This window comes from Gadus morhua, chromosome 9, assembly GCF_902167405.1.
Source record: "Gadus morhua chromosome 9, gadMor3.0, whole genome shotgun sequence".
In the NCBI taxonomy this organism is placed as follows: domain Eukaryota; kingdom Metazoa; phylum Chordata; class Actinopteri; order Gadiformes; family Gadidae; genus Gadus; species Gadus morhua.
Genome location: NC_044056.1, coordinates 457206 through 482570, shown reverse-complemented (window position 1 = coordinate 482570; position 25365 = coordinate 457206). Strand labels below are relative to the sequence as shown.

General features: G+C 47.5%; 2 protein-coding genes across 3 annotated transcripts; both read left to right on the top strand.

Annotated features, from left to right (window-relative positions):
- The first annotated feature begins 10026 nt into the window (after positions 1-10026).
- On the top strand, positions 10027-15667 carry cav2 (caveolin 2). The gene is made up of 3 exons (XM_030365842.1): positions 10027-10333; positions 10680-10867; positions 13848-15667. The coding sequence occupies exons 1-3, from the start codon at positions 10184-10186 to the stop codon at positions 13996-13998; spliced, it is 489 nt and encodes a 162-aa protein (XP_030221702.1). The 5' UTR covers positions 10027-10183; the 3' UTR covers positions 13999-15667.
- A 1373-nt stretch (positions 15668-17040) lies between these two features.
- On the top strand, positions 17041-25094 carry cav1 (caveolin 1). Of its 2 annotated transcripts, none has more exons than XM_030365840.1 (3): positions 17041-17076; positions 17839-18003; positions 22976-25094. In XM_030365840.1, the coding sequence occupies exons 1-3, from the start codon at positions 17041-17043 to the stop codon at positions 23315-23317; spliced, it is 543 nt and encodes a 180-aa protein (XP_030221700.1). In that variant the 3' UTR covers positions 23318-25094. The 2 variants fall into 2 exon arrangements, with proteins under 2 accessions (XP_030221700.1, XP_030221701.1); XM_030365841.1 differs by lacking the exon at positions 17041-17076 and adding an exon at positions 17329-17370.
- The last annotated feature ends 271 nt before the right edge of the window (positions 25095-25365 follow it).

The following is a 25365-nucleotide window of genomic DNA, read 5'->3' as shown; positions in this document are numbered from 1 at the left end:
TCTCTCTCTCTCTCTCTCTGTGTCTCTCTCTGTCTCTCTGTGTGTCTCTCTCTCTCTCTCTCTCTCTCTCTCTCTCTCTCTCTCTCTGTCTGTCTCTCTGTGTCTCTCTCTCTCTCTCTCTCTCTCTGTCTCTCTCTCTCTGTCTCTCTCTCTGTGTCTCTCTCTCGTATACATATTCCAGGACACGCCCGGCGTTCCTGGAATGCTCCTCTTCTCGCCGCGTTCTGCCGTAAACAATGCCACTCCCGGAAGCAACCCACGCCCTCACACGCACAAAGACTGGGTTGTTGAAGCTTGGGATGAGGGTGTGCGTGTGTGGTACTTGCACTGTGTTTATACTGTGATCCCTCCGCAGTGGTAATATATCCATAAACCTTGATTATTGAGCGCCCATGTTTGTTTACAACATCGTGTGCGTCAAAGTAAACACTAAAACGCCAATTCTTTAAGGTGCATCCTGTTTGACCCGTGAGATTTCGTCCAATGATCAAAGGTCAAATGAAACATGCACCTGATGACTTTGTAAGCGGTAGCATTGGGAGGACTCCCAGCAGCCTCATGGTTCCACCTACTGCGAAGCCATAACAGTAACGAGCAGAGAGCCAGGGGCCGGGCCCGGTCCGACCGTACCCAGAGCACAGATTACAGAGTACCGCTCCCACAAGCCGGGCTCGGGGCTTGTTTTGGGAAGAGGGGAGGAGGAAGGGGTTGTTGACCCTCAAAATATATTTTTAGTCAACCCCAGGGGAGAGAGGAGGAGAGAGGAGAAGAGAGGAGAAGAGAGGAGGAGAGAGGAAAGGAGAAGAAGGGAGGGGGTGGGAAAATGTGTTTTTATGATATTTGGGGCAGAAAGTTTGAAGAGAGAGAGAGGGAGGGAGGGAGGGAGAGGGAGAGAGAGAGAGAGATGTTTCTCCGACCCTGCGGTCGCTTTCCAACATGGCAGCCATTCAGCGTATCGACGGCCCCTCGGTCGCTGGCCGGCAGCGGGGAGATTCTTCCGAGGCACATCGTATCTCCTGTAACAAATGAGACCTGCATTCCTCACAGCGTTCTCACCGTTACCCTGGCAACCGCCGCTGGTTCTCAGCCCTTGGAAGTAGCGGGGCGTGTCTTACCCGAGGTTTGGCCCGGGGAGCGTCTGTGTGTCTTTTATCCTCTTGCCATAACACGTTCCCTTGTTGATGAGAATCCCGTGCAACTCAGTCCGACCTCAGCTCTGGCTCATTCTTTAGCACGTTGATCACATCGGTCACTTTCACAGCGAAGTTTGGATGGGATGGCCTTGGTGTGTGCGTGGGTACGTGGGCCCAGGCAGCCAGGTACCCCGCTCCGTAGGATCGCCCGGAGAGCACAGGGTCATTATTAGAAGCGGAGGTTTCCTCACCCGCTGAAAGGGAATCTTTGTGGCTTTCCGAACGCCTCCCAGCCGCCGAGTGAAAGCATCATTCACCTCGCCGCACTCCGCCCCCTCTTTGGAAAACTACTGGGGAGGCAGCCATGCCGACATAACATGTTGGCTCACTGCCCCCCCCCCCCCCCCCCAGCCCCCCAGCCCCCCAGCCCCTACCCAGTGTGTCATCTGGGGTCGCCTCGGCAGCAAGACTCACCCACAAATCAACTGTACTGTTATTAAGTTACGCCATTCTCTGGTCCTTTATTTAACCCATTCCCAATGGGCCCTGCAGACCAACCAAAATTATAGTTTTGTTTTATTCTGCCCTACAGCATTCTGCTATTCGTATGTCATCAGCTACAATCATTGAACTCCCAAGCAGTTTGGGAACAGCAACTATAAATCAGTCCAGGGTGTGAATCTCAGAGGCATTTCTGGCTGCATAGTTGAGTTTTTTGCCGAGGCTGTCGAGCGATGTAATTTGTCTCTCTGACAGGAGAGTGATGGAGCTCCGTCACGCGCACGTCTTTAACGGGGCACTCAGCGCGCCTGCTAGCTCACTACGCTGTGGTCGCGGTTCTGGAGAAGGTGGGGCTGCTAGTGGGAGGATGTGGCGGGGGCGCTGACACAGAGGAGACGGGTGTGGCCCACACAACCAAACACTGGAGTCAGCGTGGAGCAGAGGGGCTGGCGGGGGGGTTCCTCCAGGGGGGGGTCCCTCCAGGGGGGAGCCCACAGCACTCTGCAGCTCTTCTCCTTCTGCTACGTATGCTCCGCCATAATTCACATACAGAATTTGAAGTGGTGATTAAAACTCGTATGAGTGGAGTTAGGGCCCACAGAATGGGTCTCTCGCACACTCATAGATGATGTTTTATGCTAACATGTTAACATGTAATGTGAGTGACATTGCACTATTATTGAATAATGCAGTAGTAAGTCAGTAACTCGAGTTGAGGTCCAATGTGTAATGAAGCAGTGACAACAATAGGGTAATTATCTCTCAAAGTGCTCAATCAGAATCAGTGAACAAACTGGTTTGGGAATCGGCTTATCTGTGCGATTTTTGGAAACAATGTTGTAATGTAGACACATTTAGCTAGAGACACCTGTCATTTTACTGCCAAGAAAAACACAAGATATGTGTGTGGGAGGTGTGTGACTGCGTGTCACTGTGTGGGTGTGTGCGTATGTGTGTGTGTAATTGCATTATGGGGAGGATATGAATACAGGTAATGTGACATTTCTGCAATGTCTTATCGAGCTGTGCAATCATTCAGCCAATGTTCCCATAGCATCATGTATTATCATAAAACACATGGTGAGCATGATTAGGAAACACGACAATAATACATAATAATTGAAAGATCATTGTGAGAATCTGAAGACATATTGGATGCATGCTTTGGTGCATGTATTCGTCTCTCGGTGTAAGATGTCTCTCATGCTCTACTGTTATGGCATTTCACATTAATGCAGTTTACTGGATGAAATATGGCCACCAGGCAAAAGGTTTCTAAAGTGACGGGCTGAGTGGGTACCTGCACAACCACAGTGTACACATTATTATACCTTCAGGTCAAGGGTCGTTGAACATGGCAGTGAACTCGTACCCCTTCACATATTTACATTTAGTCTTGTGCTAAAGTCAGGCTGAAAGTATGTTTTGTTAGTTAGTTGGTTATTTTCCTTCAAACAACCACATAGAACTATATTAAATTATAAATAAATCATATTTGGTATGATAAAAACATGTAATTATCTCTCAAAAACGATTTCTGTATCTGTATAGCAGGTTTTTTTATATGTATAGGCTAAGTGCTGTATAGCATTTATTTTTATATAGCCGTACTATAATGAAAGACTTCTTAAATCATTTACACTCCAAAACGTGGTTTGCTTGTGTTTTTTCATCCCTGGAATGTCTTACGGGAAGCTGCCACCGAATGTTTTCCAGTGTAATTAAAGTCTTTCTCTAGTACCTCACCCTCTCAACGCAGGCCCTACATGACCCAACAGTGACTCTGCATACCTCCCCTAGCTGTAGCCTGGCGTTCTCACGTTAGCTGTCCTCACAGCCTCCAGAAACCACTGGACTGGGGGAGAAAGGTAGAGAAACGTAGGCTACGGATAAAACCCCTCATCAACAGTGGAGTAGAGCATGGCCCTTCACTCCTAAGAGTGCAAATCCTCTGCCGCCATCCGTGAGAGGTACTTGCACCTCCGGGACGCCAGCCGTGAAATCCCCCCCCCGTCTGTGCGTGACGGGCTCATTACGGAGCTCCGCACATGCTTTGTTTTTTTTGGTCTCTTTCAGCAATCGATCTTTGGGGCTAAACGTCGGCTAAACGCTAGATGTAAGAACACCTACCACCGGCGTTTGTGTTCCATGCCTGAGGCGGGTGTTTATCGTTCCACTCGTTAAAAAAAAAAAAGGGTTACAGGTGCCCTCGCTCTCTCTCGCTCGCCCTGTCTCGCTCGCTCTCTCTCGCTCTCTCTCGCTCACCCTGCCTCGCTCGCGGTCTCTGAGCATGAGGTCATACTTTCCATTTTAAGAACAAGGGTGGTGATGCAATTATTAGTATATCTCTCTTCACAAACGCAAAACCCTGAGAACAGAGGTCTTTTGAAGAGGATGTGGGAAGAAGGGAGAGGGTAGGGCCCTTCTCTTTTTTTTACATTCACATAGTTCTCTTTGCTCGCACCTGCTGTTCCTGGAGATACTGTGTCAGCAAAGAGTCAGGGGATTGGAACTAGCAACCTATCGGAGCATAGCCCTCTGATCAGATTCTCAAAACAAGACATTGTGCTGCTCTATGAGTCACGCAGTCAACTTGCACTCCCTCTTCCATTGAGACTTAATTCTGTTTGGTCTATGGATGATTGTATTGCATTAATGCATTTCGTGAATTGAGCCACACAATTGAATACTAGAACGGATGGTTATTCAATAAGCACAATTAAAATGATGAATGAGTCATTAATAAATCATGAATAAATCAAGTGATGACCAAGGTCCAGCAGGCCTTGGAGTCCCATGCCTTTTTCAACTGATAACCATCATGGCTGAAGCTGGTTGACACACCTTCAGCCTTGCTCGTTGCTACTAACTATGTGACCATAAGCATCACTGGGGTTGTTGGATTCTAAAACAGATAACACTAGAGGTGGGGTTATATTAACGGCCATAGCAGGATATTCCTTACTAAAACTTTACAGTGTTTGCCTTGTACTTGGACCTTTGCCAGGCGGTGGAGTACAGCCGCTTCCTGATGTCTGCTATCCAAACACCTGATTACTTCCTGCCAAACAGGACATGACGTCAGCCCGACTGAATCTTAACATCAAGATAAAGAGAGTGGTGCAATCACAGCCAAGACACAATGGCCAATGTTGGACCAGAGATGGCTGACCCCAGAGGTATGTCTACCTTTAATAAACATGAAGGTCCTGGCAGGTGAAGCCTTCAACACTCATCCTACCGTCACAAACTGCTCCATTTTATGTCCATAACAAACCATAAAGGGGTCCCATTCAAGGACATTGCTTGTATTAATAATCACATTATAGCTGTGATCAGGATGAAACGCTGCTGTGTGATTGGCTGCCTGTGATGTTCTATTGACAGAACTGCCCTTCATTTGAATGGTCCTCTTGGGCTCTCTCAATGTCACAGTGTACTGCGCTGAGTGGCTGCCCCCCCCCCTCTCAACACACCCACGCTGTGCCCTGAAGCTCTGCTAACACATTGTTTGCATTGCAAATGATTCATTTGACTGCAGGGCGGCGGGACTGATCCAGGGACTGCTGCTGCTCCTCCCTGCGCTCCGATCAGGCAGGTGAACTCCTCACCCGCTCTCTGAGCGCCTGGATAATAAACACTGCAGGCTTCACAGGCGGCCCGGCCCGCCAAGCACTCAGCAGCCACCCAGCGCTACCGCCGAGGGCCGCAGAGCCTGCAGGGGGACCTCCGCTGAGCTGGGTGGAGGGGCTGGTGGTTCAGGCCAGCTCTGGAGGCCGTCTGCTGCTCTGTCTCTCTTTCTGACTGTCTCTCTCTCCCTCTCTCTCTCTCTCTCTCTGTCTCTCTCTCTCTCTCTCTCTCTCTCTCTCTCTCTCTCTCTCTCTCTCTCTCTCTCTCTCTCTCTCTCTCTCTCTCTCTCTCTCTCTCTCTGGCTCTCTGGCTCTCTGGCTCTGTCTCTCTCTCTCTCTCTCTCTCTCTGTCTCTGTCTCTGTCTCTCTCTCTCTCTCTTCCCCCCTCCCTCCCTCCCTCCCTCCCCCTCCCCCTCCCCCTCCCTCCCTCCCTCCCCCATACAAGCGAACAGGAAGGAACTCTCTCCCTGTAGCACATCATTCAACAGTATGACGGGAGCCTGCTGTTCCCTGGTCCTCAAGTTATGGTGCCCGGAAGGGGATTGGTGGAGGTGGTGGTGGAGGTGGTGGTTGGGGTGGAGGTGGTGGTGGAGGTGGTGGTGGGGCTTGCGGTGGTTGTGGGGGTGGTGGTGGTGGGGGTGGGGGTTGCGGTGGTGGTGGAAGTGGTGGTGGTGGTGAGGGAGGTGGTGGTGGTGGAAGTGGTGGTGGAGGTGGTGGTGGTGGTGTTGGGGGTTACGGTGGTGGTGGAGGTGGTGGTGAGGGAGGTGGTGGTGGTGGAAGTGGTGGTGGAGGTGGTGGTGAGGGAGGTGGTGGTGGTGGAAGTGGTGGTGGTGGTTGGGATGGTGGAGGTGTTGGTGGTGGAGGAGGTGGTGGTGGTGGTGGAGGTGGTGGTGGTGGTGGTGGTGGTTGGGGTGGTGGTGGTGGGGGTGGTGGTGGAGGGGGTGGTGGTGGTGGAGGAGGTGGTGGTGGTGGAGGTGGTGTTGGTGGAGGTGGTGTTGGGGGTTAGGGTGGTGGAGGTGTTGGTGGTGGAGGAGGTGGTGGTGGTGGAGGTGGTGTTGGGGGTTACGGTGGTGGGGGTGGTGGTTGGGGTGGTGGAGGTGTTGGTGGTGGAGGAGGTGGTGGTGGTGGAGGAGGTGGTGGTGGTGGAGGTGTTGGAGGAGTGTTTAGCTGGGCACACCTGGCCATAATCCTCCCCTGGAGAGAGCTCCCCTGGGACACCACTTCAATGATATGGTGTTTGGACTCAAGTCTCTCGCACACATATTGATGCACAGTATATTTGACTTGGCTTTGATTTAAATTGTATAATGCTGTATAAGTATATTTGTATAATCAAATCTCAGGAGTTCACTTCTCTCCTCATAACCTGCTAGCCTGACATCAAACAGTAGTTAGTTCTTCCGGGTGCAGCCTAACTTACTGTCCTGTGCCAAGAGGCAGCGTTCATTAGAACAGAATGTCCCCTGCCTCACGCGGCTGGGATGGCAGAGGTTCAATGAGACAGAGAAAGGCCGGCGGGTTTACCAGTTCAGTGGACTTACCCAAAAGAAAGAAAGATAGTTATTATAGTTATCAAGCAGCCTATAACTAATTTGAGAGCACTGTAAACACAAGGTGCCCAGGGCCAAAACATGAAGGAGGGCTTAATAAAGTAATGGAGTGATTCAATGGTTTTAGTGTGTAATCTTCATTCAACCATTAATAAGATCCAATGCATACAAAATCACATTGCATATAAAAGTTTAAAAAACTACTTAGATTCATTTAAATGCTAAGAAAACACAGCTGCATGCCTGAAGCATGTTGCATGATTTAAGACTTAACTATTTATTCAGACAATATTACCGCTGTGTGTGTGTGTGTGTGTGTGTGTGTGTGTGTTTGTATCTGTCTGTCTGTCTGTCTGTCTGTCTGTCTGTCTGTCTGTCTGTCTGTCTGTCTGTCTGTCTGTCTAAAATACAACTATTGGTGACAAACTGCTATCCAGTTTGAATCAAATGAGATTCAGTGAAAGAGAGTAATACTAATCTGGGGCACAGGTGTATCCTCTGCATCAGGCCCTGGTCTACCTGTAACATGGACATGCAGGACTGGATTTAGAGACAGCAATGACAACACAATCGCATTTCCAGTTTTTGGTTAAGCATGTCTGCACTGGGTGAAAGTAAGAGTAGTTGGAATGTGAAGGCGTGAACAGAACTGATACTGTGGTGTGTTGCCAGCACCCAACCCAGACCGGGTGCTGTTTAATGATGGTATTGGTGTCAGTGACCTGGATGGCTCATGTGGTTAATCCCTCGTTATCGAGAAATCTTTTTTATTTTATTTTTTTACAAGCAACCCCCTTCTTCAAATAAGCGGGAGGGCATAGGGAAGCTATTTATGCAAGCTAATAAGAATGAAGGTATTCATGATCTATTTTATGTAATCCACTTTCATGTATTTCTGTGTGCATCATCCGCATAAATTGTCATTCTAAGGATCCTCTCATTGGTATCACCTATCTGCTCAAGGTTGCTTCGTGTTGTTAGGAGTTTGCCCCTGTCCATCTGAGGGCTCAAAACTAGTGCTCCGTAAATAGTCCCCAATACATACATTCTGTATAAGTATACTGTGTGTGTGTGTGTGTGTGTGTGTGTGTGTGTGTGTGTGTGTGTGTGTGTGTGTGTGTGTGTGTGTGTGTGTGTTACCTAACAGATAAGATCATTCTACAAGGGTGTAACAGGAAGTTCCCCCACCACTGCAGGTGGGCTGATATCATTGTTCCCCCTGGAAAACATTGGACATTAAGGAATTTGTTCCCCATTAAGGCGCACAAGAATTCCACAGCCAAGTCGCACATGGAATCTTTGGACAATCTGGAATGTGGCTGCTTGGAGAATTCATTAACCATTAACATGATAGAAGAGTATGCAGGTCAAAGGAACTCAAACAATGACCATACACACACACACACGCACACGCGCACACACACACACACACGCACACGTAGACAGGGGCGATTCTAGGGAGTGTGGGGGCCCTAGGCAGAGGATTGTTGACGGGGGGGGAGGGGGGGGTATGGAGCGATTGTTGACGGGGGGGGTATGGAACGATTTTTTTTTTTTTTTTTTTTTTGGCTCTAGGGGGCCCCCTAGTAGTGGCCCGGGGCCCCAAGCAATTGCGGGGCCCCAGGCAATTGCCTGGTATGCCTAATGGGATGCAGTGACGTAGACATACACAAAATCAAATGCACACTCCATTGTTGTTGATGACTTTATAGAGTGAGGGTGCTTTCAGGAGCAGATGTCACAGAAATGCAATCTGTCAGGTAAGACAAGATAAGAATGACCTCCCTGGCCATCATGTTGACGTGCTGAAAACGAATCACAAATATTGCTTTGAAATGATTCATACATATACTGTACATATCCTCAATATCCTACAAAGCAAGGCTTGTAAACTAGAATTCATAAACTTTAATATTGTTTGTAATGCTGTATCTCTTCATATCTGAACTTCCTGTTTTACAGAAACACACATGCACGCAGTTACACACACAAACACATACACACACACACATAAAATAATACACATACACTCACACACACACATAAAATAAAACACATAAACAAAGACACAGATATAAACAAACACAGACACACACACACACACACACAAACACACACACACACACAGGGGCTAGCCCCTACCAAAGCAGGGCTGTCAGCAGCTGCCTGTTAGCTGAGCCAGGTGGATTATTGGGGGGGGGGGGGGGGGGCAGCATCTCTCTGCTGAGATGTGTGTGTCTGTGTGTGAGTGTGTGTGTCTGTGTGTGTTTTTTTCAATGCAATGCTGTTGGCCCACTGTCAACAACATTGCAGTTGACCCACTGACACAGCGAAGTTGTTCACTGTTGTTGCTCTACTGAAACCTATGCACAAATAGACAGACAGACAGACAGACAGACAGACAGACAGACAGACAGACAGACAGACAGACAGACAGACAGACAGACAGGAAGGAAGGACAGACAGAGTGGCCCATCCACTACATTTATTAACATTTTCCACAGACATGTAGGTTTCCAGTATTTCCCAGCAGCACCGAGGGCAAGTATGTGGCCTGAGAGGTCGGGGTATAGCCCATAGCCTACAGGTCTCAGTGACAGTGAGCTCATTCTATACGAGACAATGGCACTGGTGGCGGCTTGGAAAAGGGTTTTCCTGTTGTGCTTCCGTTGATTGGACCTCGGAGGAGATCCAGTGATTGGAACAATGTTAACGTTGGGAGAGTGAGACGGCCAGGGGGTCAGGCCTAATGCCAGCCCCCCCCCCCCCCCAGATTCCCACCGACAGCACAAATGCGGTCTGTTTCAGAGGGCTTTGTTGGGTGCAAGTGGAAATATGACTGCGCTTGTTGTGCAGGCAGAGTTTCCTACCAAATATGGAGAACGCAATGCGGCTCCTCGTTGTGTTCAAGCTCGACAGAGCTGCGGGAGGAACCGCTCGTTTGATTCCAGTGAGCATTATTAGAGTTGTTCAGGGCAACATTGGGTAGTGCACACTTGTTGCTTGCATCACATAACTCAGGATGTGTATCACACCAAACTAGTTCCCGTGCATCGTCTCGATATTTAGTAGAGCATGAATAAACAGCATAAAAGTTGCTTGAACTGAAACACTGTATTGGATGTTGATACATGGTGTCTTCATCTTAAAAACCACACAGCCTTGAGGATATCTACTCAAGCGACCTTCTCTCGGTCAACAGTAGTGAGTGTGTGAGAGTGCTGCTGTTCCGCGCCCGGCAGCACGGGGCGTGGGTCAGGTCTCTCCCTGCTGCGCACTAAAGCGCGTCTGTAGCGTGTAGGCTACAGTGAGGAGAATCAGCGCGCAACTGTCAACGCGAGTTCGCTCAGCCATCTCCCGCTAAACTGAAATGGGGGTCGAAAAGGAGAGATCGGACACGAGTATAATGATGGACGAAGACGAGTTCAACAGGTCGATAGAGCCAATGCTATCCAAGAAAGGGAAGATCTACGTGGAGGAGCCGGACCGAGATCCAAACGACATAAACGCGCACTTGAAGGTAAAGCGAAACTCCACATTGTGCCAGTGTGAATGAGATGCTGTTGGAACTAGACATATTATCATTTGTTTGAAATAGGTTTAAGAAACAATGCCCCCGCTAATCACAGAGATTACCCGTATTGTATTCAAGCCATGCGTAGCCAGACGCGTTTCCCCTGCGTTTTCATGTGCGCCGCACCAATGCATCATCTCAGGCTCTCCAACATGTGTTATCGTTCATGTAAGCTGTGTTCATTGTCAAGCCCCCTCTCAATGTGTGATTGTTTTTGCTCGATTCAATCTCCTCAATGTGTTTGATCGGTCGAAGCCCCATTTGTCTGACAAGCAGTTTGATCACTCGACAGGTTGGCTTTGACGATGTGATCGCAGAGCCGCGCTCCACGCAGAGCTTCGACCGGGTCTGGATAGGAAGCCACGCTGTGTTCGAGCTCGCCAAATACGTCTTCTACCGCCTACTGAGCACCCTGCTGGCTATCCCCATGGCCTTCCTGCTGGGACTCGTCTTCGGGGTTATCAGCTGTATTCACATATGGTACGGCTAAAATGTCAGCTTTGAGCCAGCCTTACGTGTGCCAGCTGCTCCACGCAGTAAGGTTGTTGTTAGAGCTCTTGGCTCGATGCCGTGTGTTCCACTACGCTTCATTGCTTCGTATTTGTTCTTGTCCCTTTAGATACAGGTTACCTCACTCGTGCAACCCCTAAAAAGTGTTGCTGTTGCTCTTATTTGGATTATGATGTCATGGCTGAATGGGATGACATTGCCACGTATAGAGTTATGCTATGCAGTTGCCCACCGATTCTACAGGAAGGCAATGCACTTGGCTCCCATGCACTGCTAATTTTTTAAATTTTGTATTACTTTTAGGAAAGAACGTGACATTTAAACTTAACGCAAGCAATGAAAGTTTGACTGACACATGTCTCACCTGCGGTGTTAAAAAGGCCTTCATAACCTTAAGCAGACCGGATGAGTGGGGAGGCATTCTGGTCCTTCAGAAGAGCTTCTCTAAGATGTGTGACATTCTTAGGATAGACTAAAGAACTTCAGGGTTACCTTCACATAACCTTTAGTCCTTCTGAGATACGTTTACCTATCCATCTCGCTGCCTGTCTGTCTTTCTGTCTGTCTGTCTGTCTGTCTGTCTGTCTGTCTGTCTGTCTGTCTGTCTGTCTGTCTGTCTGTCTGTCTGTCTGTCTGTCGCTCTTTCTTTATCTCTCTCTCTTGTGCGCTCTCGCTCTCTCGCTCTATCTCTCTCTCTCTGCTAAAGGATTGATCCCCAGATGGAAACATAATGTAGGGAACGATCAATAGAGGAGTGGCTAAGGTGGGGTCGTAGCCAAAGGGCTGACCTTTGAACTTTGCGTGAGGCGAGCCGGTTGGTGGAAGAGAGCCATGCTCCATGCACATGCGGGGTAAAGGCCACATTTTGTGACTCAAAAGAGCTCCTATTTCGTCATGTAAACAACACTTTGTGAAGCCCTTGAATATGTGATGAAAAAAAAAAAGATTGGCCATCAGTGATGAAAGTTATCTTCTGCATTTGAAGAATGTCCCACTTCAGTCTTAAGTAACATACTTGACCTACTCCAGTGGTAAACTGTAAACCAGGCGACTCAAGCACCAACACGGCTGGAAAATAGTGGCATTCCTTCTGTAACTTTCAAATCTTTTCTGACAGTTAAAGATAGAGCAGGTTAATACAGCCACAAAGACAATCTTTTGGTTTGGTTTTAATCAAGCATGTGTCAGTTGGGCCAGTGCCAACATCACATGCTTTGTTTTACATTCCTCCATGCGTGGCTTCAACAGAACACGTCCCTGAAGCCAATTTTGTAGAAGAGGCCGCCGATTTATTTGTTCAGATTCACGCCATAAATTAAAAAAATATGAGAATAGAAGTCAGAAAAACCACCCCAATAGCTCAGTCGGCGTTTCCACCGCCGACAGTACCCTTATGGTGGGGGGGGGGGGGTTTAGGCCGCATGGCGACAGCCGCGGCAGCTACGTAGGCATCGTGACCTCCTAGCAGCCCGACACAGTGTAGCCTGCTAATAAATCGGAGGAAAAAGAAGAACGCGACGCAATGAACAAAGATCAACAATGTAGGACGTCCAAGAAGGACGGTAAACTTTTGCGCGACATTTTCTTCCATAAACAAAGCTTTCGTCCTCGTCCAGAAATACCTTCCGGGTAGGCTACTGTGTTTGTTTGTTATTATCCCCAAGTCGCGATTCTGTCAACCAATCAACGTACAGCGTTTGTAGCTCGAACTTGCCGGCACCCTTTCAGGCGTCTCAGTACCCCAACGGAGGAGGACAGCGAGACGAGTACGGCTCACTCCGGCTCAGTCCGGGTCACGCCCACTTTTGGTGGTGGAAACGCGATCCGTGCCGCACCTTAGCGAACTGAACCGACCCGCACCCGCCGGTGGAAACGTGCCATAGGATAGCCTCTCCAGGTCATCTAATAGCCCCGAAGTCTATCAGGAGAGCCAAAGAGAAAGAAAGCTTCTGTTCATTCCTGTATAGAGACCCCTCAAAGGCCTTAGCATAGGTGGCACATATATCCTTGCATTACGTAAATATAACATTATTTGGATTATGTAGCCGAACCCTAGCAGCATTAGCAGCCAAGCTTGTCCCCAATCCCCCATCATGCAACACTCTCAAACCTCCTTCCACCCAGACCAGGGATGGGCAACTGGCGGCCCGCGGGCCGCATGCGGCCCGCGGCCCGCATGCCCACTCAGCCCGCACATAATTATAAAAAAAAAAAAAAAAAAAAAATTATAATAATAATAATTGATCGAGTTACAGAAAACTCATTCAAGAAAGATGAGAAGAATTCATAGAATTCAAAGGCAAACCCATGCGTCTAGTTTGCTTAGAAGCGATATCAGTCATTAAAGATCCACTTAAGTCGCCACTACAACTACTACAACTGTTTGTTGGGTTTGAGTTCATTGAGTTGTTGCACTTAGTGTTGGGCTACTGTTTTTCAGTTTTTTGACTTCATTGAATGATGATGTATGTGAGCCCTTTGCACTGATAAAAATACTGACCATTCATGTGGCTGTTTGAGCATGGAAAACATGAAATGAATGTATGTTGGTTCAATTAACATACCGTACATAGGTTATGATTCTGGACGATTTTTTAGGTAGTGGCCATCGCCAAAATGCACCAGAATACTGGAAATCATCTACCAAATTCAAAATTATGTAGCTTCTCTCAGCTCACGTTTAGTTGAAGTGTGCAGTGATGTGGCCCTCCGATGGTTATGATAAAAAATGTGGCCCTCTTTATCATGAAAGTTACCCATCCCTGACCCAGACAATACAAAGAGGTCACTCTTGCTTCACCTGGTGGAGGTTGACTTAAGAGTTCAGTCGTTCAATCACAAGACAAACATGTTAGCGGCACCCTGAGTTCAGGCGAGATCATTGATCCTCGACACAGTATGCCTGTGTTCCGCTATCCTCCGGGTTGACCTTTGACCTTTGTCTTTCCAGGGTTGCCATGCCGCTGATCCAGAGCTTCCTCATGCTGCTGCCATCCGCCCGGGTGGTTTGGAGGAGTCTGGTGGACATGTTTGTGTCTCCACTCTGCAACAGCATGGGCAAGAGCCTGTCCTCAGTGCACGTTGAGACAACATATAACTGAACCCCCCCCCCCCCCTCCCCTTTCCTCCTCTTCCTCCTCCTCCTCCTCCTCCTCCTTCCGGACCCGACTCAGAACTGGCCCCAGCAGGGGACGGGTTAACGTGGTGTCTGGGCTGTGTTTGAGTCTATGAGCTGTTTGTAATGTGCAGCCAGCTAAGTCGTAGCATGAAGGATCTATTCCATCCCTGAGGAAGGGAGATACGTTTGCGAAATATTTACGTTGCTTTCCTTATATGCCCAATTGCCCATTATGACTTTTTGCAGCATAATCCACTACTTCCTTTAAATCCCCTTTCGACATTTTGGTCAAGAAACAACAATGATATCATGAGTATTTTTGGTTAAGACAGATAACAGTATGTCAATACAAGTTATCAACTCCCCAAGATTGCCAGTGATTTTACCTTCTGTGACCAAAAAGTAAATTCCAGTCATTCCATGAGTCGGTGACTTTACAGAGGGGGTTTGGGTGTCGGACTACAGAGTACGGAAGGACAGAGTTCTGCTGTTAGGGAATCTGAACTGAAGTTCAGTGAAACTGTTAGACAAGAGAGATTTTATTTGTACATGCTGATCTTGCTTCTGACTTAAAGGAACTATTGTGCACATTCTGCAGCTTTTACCGAGAGGTGAAGTGGCTTTAGAGTAGCATGCTGAATTCTAGATGCTAAAATGCAGCTTTTTTGCACACACATTTACAGGCTTATTTTATGATCAATGATTGTTGGGTGCTGATGTCACAGTCCGTTGAAAGTGTAATGGGGCATTTGAGTTTGAGACAAGGTTACCCTAAAGGTAAAAGATTTAAATATTTCTTAAGATTTTATGAATTTTGTTGAATGACATCTAAAGTTTTGAGTTCATCAGGATATTGACTCTTCCTTAAACATGGCCTTCTAATTTATTATTTTCTACAAACACTACCAAGTCTTAATTTACCGTAAAGATTTTAAAAGTACCTATGGTCTCTAGATAATGTGTGTAACTACAGCTTTTTGTATTTTCTATGTAACTTGTGTGATACTGAGCATCCAGGTACATTGCGGATGTTTGCATTGTGCCGCTTGCTTATGTAGCTTATCTGCAGGTAAAGACCATTCAACAGTCATCACACAGTGGAATTAAAACGCTTCCTCCATGTCGAAGACTATATGAGTTGCGTCAGGTATTTGGAGTTTGTTGTAATGCAACCCAAGTCTTCCTATCAGCTGCCACGTGGCACACTTCAAAGAGTGCCTTAGAGTGATGTTGATGATGATAGAGACACAACAAGTCACATGTGACAGACCCAGAGGGCTTCCACATCTCAGACATGCCTCTTGGACCACTGCCGAGACGTGTGTGTGTGTGTGTGTGTGTGTGTGTGTGTGTGTGTGTGTGTGTGTGTGTGTGTGTGTGTGTGTGTGTGTGTGTGTGTGTGTGTGTGTGTGTGTGTGTGTGTGTGTGTGTGTGTGGAAAACCTTCAAACCCTTCACTCCAATATTGTCCAATCTCTCCACAGCAGTGGGTTCAGCTCATGTATAATGTCCGGTGCATCATTTTGAGAATGCATTTATTGAAGAACCAATCCTCAATAAGCCGAGGGGAGGGTGGTTCCCCCTGACCAAGTGTCTTCCTCCTCATTGGACAAACTCAATATGTCCTGACCGAAATAAATATTTGTACCATCAGAAGATAATGTGTGACCTCTTCATTCTATTTCTTCTCCCCGACAGGAGTGCATGGTAGGCATCTTGCTGCCAGATCGTCTCACATAAATCGTGATTTACGTGAGATTGCACAAGACACTTCCCTTGACAAATTGTAGCTCAATGGAAAATGACCAGGGGCTTTGCTGCTGGCCCGGCAGGTCTGCGCAGCCTTCTCTGCGCTTTGGACTGTTTTGATTTGTCGACAGTGATGACGAATATGACAGTCATACAGTAATGAAACAATTCATAAATCATCATCATGAGGATTTATGTTGGTGTTGTTGTTGTTGTTGTTGTTGTTGTTGTTGTTGCTATGGGGCTGTCGCATAACACTTTATTTATCCCAGAAGAAAAATTCCGGAAAATGCTAAATTGATGATTAGTATAAACATTTGAATATCCTCAACAGCCATATTGCATTTCATACCCGGGTTAAAAGCACAACAGAGTATGCCCACCGCGAGTCTATACGGATCATTACCCGGGCGTTTCCCTCGTTATTCCGAACAGAATGAGATGAACATGAAAGCTTGCCAGTCTAGACTCCCATTAACACACCGTTTGATTCCCACCACAGTCTCCATTACTCTCATTAGATAGGAGTCTGGGCAGGCCCCCGGATGTTCTCATGGAGCCAATCATCTTCAGACCCTATAGCTTCAGCCTCCAGGCCTTCTGCGACCTCTGTGTCAGCGTATACTAATCTCATGAATCTCATGAGATTAGTATACGTTGACACTCAAAGAATGACCACCCTCTCTGTGCTAAATTAACCATGGCACATGCCTATAAACCGAGTAGACTAAACGATTTGTGAGGCTAACAGGTAGATGTAAATAGACCTCGAGGAACTTCTCCAGTTGATTTTGTACTCAGTTGTGCTTCGGAAGATTTACTGGATGGATGGATTTACTAATTATGCACCATAGAAAAGTGACTGCCAAATCCTCATCATAATTCCAATGACTGCCAAATCCAACAGACCAAATAGAGCATTTAGTAATATCACGTCAGTGTGTTGGCCACTCGTGCTTGGGCATGTTTTGATTGACAGGTTAATTGCGGGTTACGTTTTTGGGTCGACCGTTGCCGCCGCCCTCCACGCAAGGTGCCCCTTGAATGCGTTGAGTCGCCCCTCGGACCCCAGCGCGCACGGAGGTTTCCCACCGGCGCTGCCATTATATGCGTGTCACGTAGCCTACGTAATAAAAAAAAAAAAGTCAGGGATTTAGTCATTAAACATTTTGGAAGAGCCTCCGTGGGAAGTCCGTGCGCTTCCTCACTTTTGCAGCTCACTTTATTGTCTCCTGGTTTACGGGACGCAGGGTTTACGCTTCAGGCACAGGGGCAGCATGACAGGCGGACTGAAGGACAGAGAGGCGGACGAGGTAGGCTACACAGCCCGAAGTGGCACCTTCTCGTTTCAGGCATTTTGCAGCAGCGCGTCATAGTGTGTGCGTGCTTACATTTTTAGCAGAAAGCAATTTTCACACCAGTGTCAAATATTCTCCCCGGCTATTTGACTTCTGATTGGTTGAATGCATGCGAGTGACTTTAACCAGAAGCCAAACGACTTTCGAAACTTTACGAAGCTATTTTGCATTCTATATGGCAAGTTGGGCCATTACAAGCTCCGCACCTCCGGTTAGGACGGGATGCTCCGCGCAGCGATCCCGTGTGAGGTATGGGAAAGCTCACTGGAACACGTTTCATTCACATGGGTGTGAGCGCGTATCCTCTTCGGCTTTGGTCACTCCTTGTAAATTGATTGACCTGCGCATTTATCGATGACGTTGGCAACAAAAAGAAAAACGCGTTTTAACACAAAAGAAAATAGGATTATTACAGTTAGATGACACTAGACGGACAAATATGACGAGCTAACGCCAGTCATATCATTTGGAGAAAACTTTTATCATTGGCTGCTAACGCACTCAGCTGGGCTACGACCCCTTGCGGCTCAAGTGGGATCTCCGTGATCGAGGGGTGTGGTGCCTTATTTCAATACGTTTAAAGCCATCCCAGGCTGGGGCAGGCTACTAACTTTGCGCTCCTGTCTCCATTCTCTCTCTCTCAACCACACTCACACACTGCCCGGCTTCCCTCAATACCTTCTCTCACGCCAACCGTCTCCCCTCCGGATTTTACAGGACTTTCTATCACCGTTCATCCGAAAGCAAGGGAACATATACAAACCCAACAATAAAGAGATGGAAAACGACAGTTTGAACGGGAAGACGATGGAGGACGTCCACACGAAAGAGATCGACCTGGTGAACCGGGACCCGAAGCGCATCAACGACGACGTTGTCAGGGTGAGCAAGACATTTTTTGTAACTTTTCTTTCCTAAATGTGGACTTCGAGGGAACAGTTTACTTGAGATCCAATAGAAGGCTATACGTTCTGACAGTGTCAATCTTTAGTTGACAATCTCCATGTACGGTCTGTTTTGGGTTACAGTGTCCATTTAGGTATTTTTTTTTTAAAATAGGGTCGTGTCGACGAAATTTTTTAAAACTTTCAGTTTGGAATACTATTATGATGCGTTTTAAAAAAGCTGAAGGTCTTGATAATAATAAATAATAAAAATTCAGTAGGTGTTACATGCCTCTCCAAAAGCTGCTGCGTGCGCTCCAGGCGCGTCACGGCACCGTTGCGCACGGGTTGGTGCACGGGACGCGCGCTCCTGCTCCGCGCTAGTCTACCCCGAATGACCTTTCCACGTCAGGTAAACATTTCGTATCAAAGTCTGGACTTTAGTATAACGCCCTGTCCACCGTGTCAAGTCCCAACGCCATTACATTGAACATCCTATGGACTTCTCCCCGACGTCTTAAAAGTGGAAACATTGTAAATGTCCTGTAGAAATGTCGAAACGCACTTTCAATTTCACACCTCCTCCTTTTTTGCCAACCCATTCTGTTTCCGAATGGTCGGGAGTACCGAAATTCGTACCATACGTGATCAGTGTAGCGCCAACAGCACTACCTTATGCTACTTTGTTGTAGGCCTACATATTACATAGTATTTTCTGAGACTCTCTAATAATAGGCGTGGCATGCTTGATAAACACCTGACGATCTTTTTCAGCGGGAGCCTTCAGCAGCTCTGGCGCTAACCCCTTGTCATGCTGAGCATGCATTTTCATCTACACGGGGGTCAAACGCCTCGCTGCAGGGATTCTGGCTTTGAAATGCCTGACATCTCTTACATGCCTTGTTAAAACAGGGAAACTCCCAAACAGATAGCTGATGGGGCGCTGCAGCGATGTCTCTGAGCACCACACCCACTCACCACCATCCTATGCAGAGACCTCCATGAGGGTCCACTGGAATGCATGCATACTAGATGTATTAATCACTGGCTATAGAAATATAATAGGACAATTAATCACTTAATAAGTAATTCATTTAATTTGGAAATCTTCTGAGAAAAGAAAATATATTTTTGAGGTTGAAGACATGGCTGCTATCTCACGCTCTGTGCATAGGCCTACTTCTCTCTCTCTCTCTCTCGCTCTCGCTCTCTCTCTTTTTCTTCTATTTCTATCTCTCATGATCAGTCTCATTCCAGTTTATGCGCTCCTTCTCTACCATTGTCTCTCTTCCCCTCTCTCTTTCCCCCTCCATTGTGAAAGAGAGTCATACTCTTGCCTTTGACTATAAATAGAATTCAGCCTCACAGGATTGGCTGACCACTTTAATCGACTTACCAAACAACCAATAAAGTACCAAAATGCAATGGCCGTTTTCAGCCAGTCCTCTTCAATAGCAAATCTATTAAAAGTTCTTTCTGGCCTCAGCAACTCCCATGAGGGCTTTGAGGAACACGTCGTCTCAGGCCCACAGAACCAGTGACCAGTGACCAGTGACCTATAGTCTATAATCTAAAACAACAGTTTTCTAACGGTTGATCGGGAACTCCTTCCTCAAGCAAACAATCACCAAAGCACCTGATCTAATCTCGATGCAAAAACAATAAATCCTGAAAATAAGTTTCAGGACCAGCTCTGGCGTCTCATATTGACCAACAGTTGAAAGGACTTTTTAAACACTGCCTGGCTCCACAGCCTTTACCGTTCTGTCTCATATTAACGAGAGGACTGCTCGTGGCAGAGGGCTCTCTGCGTCTCCGTGCGCCCCCCGGCGCTGGGGGATTGGAGGGGGAGGGAGTCCGGGTTATTCGGGGCTGCGGGGGAAGCTCCGGCGAGGGGTTTAGGGGTGTCCTGTTGTCCCGTGACGCGGTGAAACCCGAGGAGGGATTCCCTCTCGCTCACCACTGCCAACCCCCTCCCCGTTTTGCACGCATGCTCACATTTACGCACATAGACACACACGCGCACACACACATTGACACACACACACAATAATGGTCATACACACAAACACACATGCATACTCCTGCAATCACACAGCTATTCACACGCAGACTCACACATTATAAAATTCAAACACACACACACACACACACACACACACACACACACACACACACACACACACACACACACACACACACACACACACACCCTGACATCATTCCCACATTGGGTGGACACATGTAGCCGTGGTATTCTGCCCTGCAGCTGGTCTCCATCAGCCTGCCACATCACTCAGCTGCTGGGGAGGAGGACGGTGCAGCCCCCTCCACGGTTCTCATTTAGCTCCCTGCTGTAGCCGCTAGCTGTAGCCACTAGCGCTCTGACCCTAGCTAGTACTTAAAGCCTGCACGCAAGCATACACACAAAAACACACTACCACATAAACACACTCATGTAGGCACATTCATCTATAAGCCCACACACTTATTGACCGTGATACACACACCCACATTTACTCTCACACGCACACAGGCATTCCAACACACAATCACTGTACAGTGTGAACACACACACACACACACACACACACGCACACACACACACACACACACACACACACACACACACACACACACACACACACACACACACACACACACACACACACTTCGACCTGTTCCTACATAAACATGCACTCACAGTCCTGCCCGACAGCCTGTAGGAAACAGCTGTCTCCAGATAGGGCAGTGACCGCCCTGCTTTGGTCCAAATTTCACCACACACGGCCATTGTTTCATGTCTCTGCTGTGATTGGTTCCCTGGCGCAGGACATTAAGGCAACGTGCGAATGGGATCGCACCTTTTGGCGGTGAACATACTGTAGTGCAAAATACTACTACTATTACTTTTACTCACTATTACATTACTATAACGGTTACTATTACGTTTGCATTGGGAACCATGGCTCTATCTAGATATTCACTGATTTAATTGTTTTCATTACAAAATTATTTGTTAGGTATAGAGTTAAGGTAGATATTGTGCTTTTTGGTTCAAATAACAAAGGCCAGAGGTCCTCGGGATTAGTTATTTTTATCAGGCACTGGTTTCAAGAACAATTTGTCAATCTATGTTTAAAAAAAGGCATATCTTATCGAATCACAAATGAAGATCATTGATGTGAGTTTTTTGTCCTATTGTAGTAATGTGGCAGAGTCTCCACAGAGCAGCTAATGGGCCCTCAGCAAACTGCAGTCTGGTTAAACACTGGCCGGCACCAACAAAACATATGCCTTGCAGAGTCAATGTGCTGTTTAAGAGCTATTAAATAACTAGCTTCAAGGCATGAATAGCTCTTTATTCCCGATGATATCCATGAAAAGATAGAAGTAGGCTCAGACATTAAAAAAATCATGGGCACCAAACATTCCTTGTTTTCAATTCTTTCTTTTTTTAATTGCCTCAGTCATGCATTCATTTAGTTTTCCCCTCTCTCTCATTTACTCTGAATCAGTTTTGGAAACTTGGGGAAAAGTGGGTCCTCTTTTAAATTTAGAGCTGTGGAAAAACAAAATGGACGCCGTGCTGGTTTTTGTGGCTGCTATGAGATTTGACGTTTTATTTATAAGACAAGGCTGCATAGAGAGAAGGAGAACCCGCTCTGATGGGGCCGACCTGCCGGTCCAGAGAGAAAGAACTGAAGGAACACCCTGTTCTGGTAGAGCTTCAAACGAATATCTCAAAAGTAGATTTCTGAAATGGTTTAATGTGAGCAAAAGCCAATTCTTGTCTGACCTTTTAATCAAAATACTTTCTAAACGGTCAGAAACCCGAAGCTTTGTTGGATGAACTTTGATTTAACAACCTGTGCATTCTGAATTACAATTTCCCACAGAAAAGTGGGAAACAGTTCTTTAAATAGTATAACAACGCACTCCATTGTAGAAGCAGACGTTGTTTCAACCTGGGACCATTTTCTGAATTCCGGTCCCAGCTATTAGATGACATTTTCATCACAGCATACCCATGTGACCTATGGGCGGTTTTTAGTCCTCAGTATCCGTTTCCTAAGAGACCAACCACCTGGACTTTATGACAAGACACATGGACTAGGGAACCTTTAAACAAACATTTACTAAACGCCAGGAAGGCTGTCGAGAGGGTGGAACAAGAGAGCCAGAGAGCAGAACAAAGTGACCGGTCGACCTGTATCCATCCGTCTCTTCCTTATCTTATCTTCATGGTGGGGAGGAGCAGGAGAACGTGAGAGACGAGGGGCAGGTATGGGAGGGGTGGGGGGGGAATACCGTACCAGTCCCTGGATGGTAACAGCTCATCACAGACACACGCACGCACATGCATACAACACTGACTTGTCAAGCACTCTCATGGTCGATGTCTGATGGTATCTATTCGGATCGCGTTTATGGGCTAAGTAGTCATTGATGTTTAGTTAGACAGTTATAGTTAAGCTTTTGTCATATAAGATAAGATAAGATAAGATAAGATAAGATACAACTTTATTAATCCCTTGTAGGAGAAATCTTTTTGTTGCAGAACAGCCCAGCAGCAGTGGAAGGACACAGGATAAAATAACAATGTAATAAATACATAAATACAAAGTGCTAATGCATAAGTAGACGCTTATAGTTAAAATAGGGACAAAAACAAGACAAACAGAACCAACATCAAGATGGGTGATGCATATACACATATATACGCATACCTAAACACACACACATATGTTGGTCCTTTCAATGGTTGGCCAATAAATATTTGCTTCTGTATACTTTCCAACCTGGTATGGGAAGGTATCGGTACCTCCAAATACTTATACCATAATGTATCCTTGGTGAACCATTGTTGTGGTAGGGGTAACGTGCTACAAAGTAACACGGGAGAGTACATTACTTAAAAAAACCACGGCCCCTAATCCCCACCCCTCCCTCCCTTCGACCTCCTTCAGGTGGACTTCGAGGACGTGATCGCCGAGCCCCCCGGCACCTACAGCTTCGACGGCGTGTGGAAGGCCAGCTTCACCACCTTCACCGTCACCAAGTACTGGTGCTACCGCCTGCTCACCGCGCTGGTCGGCCTCCCGCTGGCCCTGATCTGGGGCGTCTTCTTCGCCATCCTGTCCTTCCTGCACATCTGGGCGGTGGTGCCCTGCGTGAAGAGCTTCCTGATCGAGATCCACTGCGTGAGCCGCGTGTACTCCATCTGCGTGCACACATTCTTCGACCCCCTGTTCGAGGCCATGGGCAAGTGCTGCAGCAGCATCCGCGTCAGCAGCATCAAGGAGGTCTAGGCTCAGGGGAGCGCCGAGCTGATCGCTTGCTCCTCTCCGGAGGGCGTGGTGGGGGGGGGGGGGGGGGGTCTGAAGCGGAGGAGGGGGGGATGGAGAGTCGGGGGGGGGGGGGGGGAGGGTTGACCGTGTGACAACGCTGAGGGAGGGGGGGTTTTGTTTTAAACAGAGAAGATGATGGCAATGTACCCCTGGGAAGAAGAAACAGGAGGCAAAACAATTTTTAAGAACTGGTTTTGTGGTGGTGTGTGGGCCTCCCCATCGCGCTCCGCGTTCTGTTACTAAACATGTTTCCGTGTAAAGCTGTGTTTTACTCCTCAATCTCCATCACTGGTGTCAACCAACTCAAGGGCCCAGGGAGTCAGATGGTCATTCTTTAGGGTGACTTGGCTCATTTGTTTGAGTTCTTGACATGTTTTATTTTAATTTGATTTCATCCCCCATTGTTATGGCTGCCCAGTGGGCCCCTTCTCCACTTCTCCAGGCTGGAGGATGTTTCTGACACAATGTACATTCCTTCCATTCTTCAAGCTATTCCCCTCACAGCTCCGATAGCGTTAGCATAGCGTTAGCATGGCCCTGGCTGTGTTTGGTCCACGGGGAGAGCCACCAGGTGTCCCTGGACTCAGCCAGAATGTGACCCTGCCCCCCCCACCCGCCAACCCCCTACCCCAGACCTCCGGTCAATGCCCCCTGCCCCCCCCAGCGCTCTGGTCAATGCCCCCAACCACCCACCCACCTCCAGTCCCAACATTCTGACACGGTGACTTCATTCCTGCTTGTTTCCACCGTCTCCATGACAACAGCGGACATTGGCGCCCCCCCCGGTGGAAAAGCCCTCTTCCTCTGGGTCCGTATTCACTCTCCGCTTCTATAGGATAACGTTCGTATCTCTGTGAAGTCCTCTGCATCTCCCACAACACGCTCAATTTCACCAAGTTTTTTAGGACACCTTATATTTTTGTTTTTGTATACTCATCTTTTATCTGAACTGTATTGTGTTTCAGTGAATCTGCAGCCGTCCGGGCAAAACAACATGTGTTTCCTACACTTTTCAACATGAAGTACTTTAAAGGGGAAAGGAGGGCTAACTTTAAATATCTTTGTGGCTATGTGTGTGTGTGTGTGTGTGTGTGTGTGTGTGTGTGTGTGTGTGTGTGTGTGTGTGTGTGTGTGTGTGTGTGTGTGTGTGTGTGTGTGTGTGCACCAAATGGGTTGATGTCGCGTCCTGCAACAGCACTATTCCCAGTGAACACGCGCGTCAAACGATGATGAAAAGCATTGTGAGTACATAGTAAGTACTGTTACCGCTGTGTGAAAACTCTTATGCATTAGAAACCCTAAAGGCTCCCCAACAACATGTCCATGTACCAAGTATTGTCCTTTGCCAGGGTTCAAACACACGCCTACAACAGGGAGGGGGGCTGTTGTACTCCAGCAGGAGGCCATCCGTTCCATTTAGTTGGTGTTTAATGGTGTGTCTCGGTCCTGTGGACTACAGCCTGGTCCCCGGTCCTGCTTCTGAACTGTGGAAACCCCCCCCCGCCCCCCCACCCCCCTCCGACCCCCGATGTAGGGCACGGGGGGGGGGGCTGGAGGACGGAGGCCGTGGTGGAGAGGGGGGGGGGGGGGACTCTGCGATCCCGCCGCCCGGGTCTGGCTGTGAGTTGGTTATTGATATGAAGAGATATTAAAGGTGATACTTTTATTATTTTTATGTCTTTACTGCTTTTTTCTGTTTCACGCTGTGCACATTAAAATATAATCTTATCTCATCGTATGTCTTTTGTTTGTTGTTTTATTCAAACACATACATATATATATAACGTCAAATGAACACACAACTGTACACTGTGTGGGGTTCAGGATAGTGGAGTGTACCAAGAGGGGGCGCACAATCACAGTTTTAACAAACATATAATTCATTATAATGAAGACTACTCAATCAATGAAGGACTATGACCGGTATGGACAGGGCAACTAGTGCAAACCACAACCAATTGGATATGCTGATGCTTGTGACAGATGCATATCAGATATTAATGTTATTC

Coding starts and splice junctions, on each gene's coding strand:
- cav2 (XM_030365842.1), top strand. CDS start 10,184: ATGGGGGTCGAAAAGGAGAGATCGGACACGAGTATAATGATGGACGAA. Junction 10,334..10,679: donor ACATAAACGCGCACTTGAAG/GTAAAGCGAAAC, acceptor ATCACTCGACAG/GTTGGCTTTGACGATGTGAT. Junction 10,868..13,847: donor ATCAGCTGTATTCACATATG/GTACGGCTAAAA, acceptor TTGTCTTTCCAG/GGTTGCCATGCCGCTGATCC.
- cav1 (XM_030365840.1), top strand. CDS start 17,041: ATGACAGGCGGACTGAAGGACAGAGAGGCGGACGAG. Junction 17,077..17,838: donor AGGACAGAGAGGCGGACGAG/GTAGGCTACACA, acceptor CGGATTTTACAG/GACTTTCTATCACCGTTCAT. Junction 18,004..22,975: donor TCAACGACGACGTTGTCAGG/GTGAGCAAGACA, acceptor GACCTCCTTCAG/GTGGACTTCGAGGACGTGAT.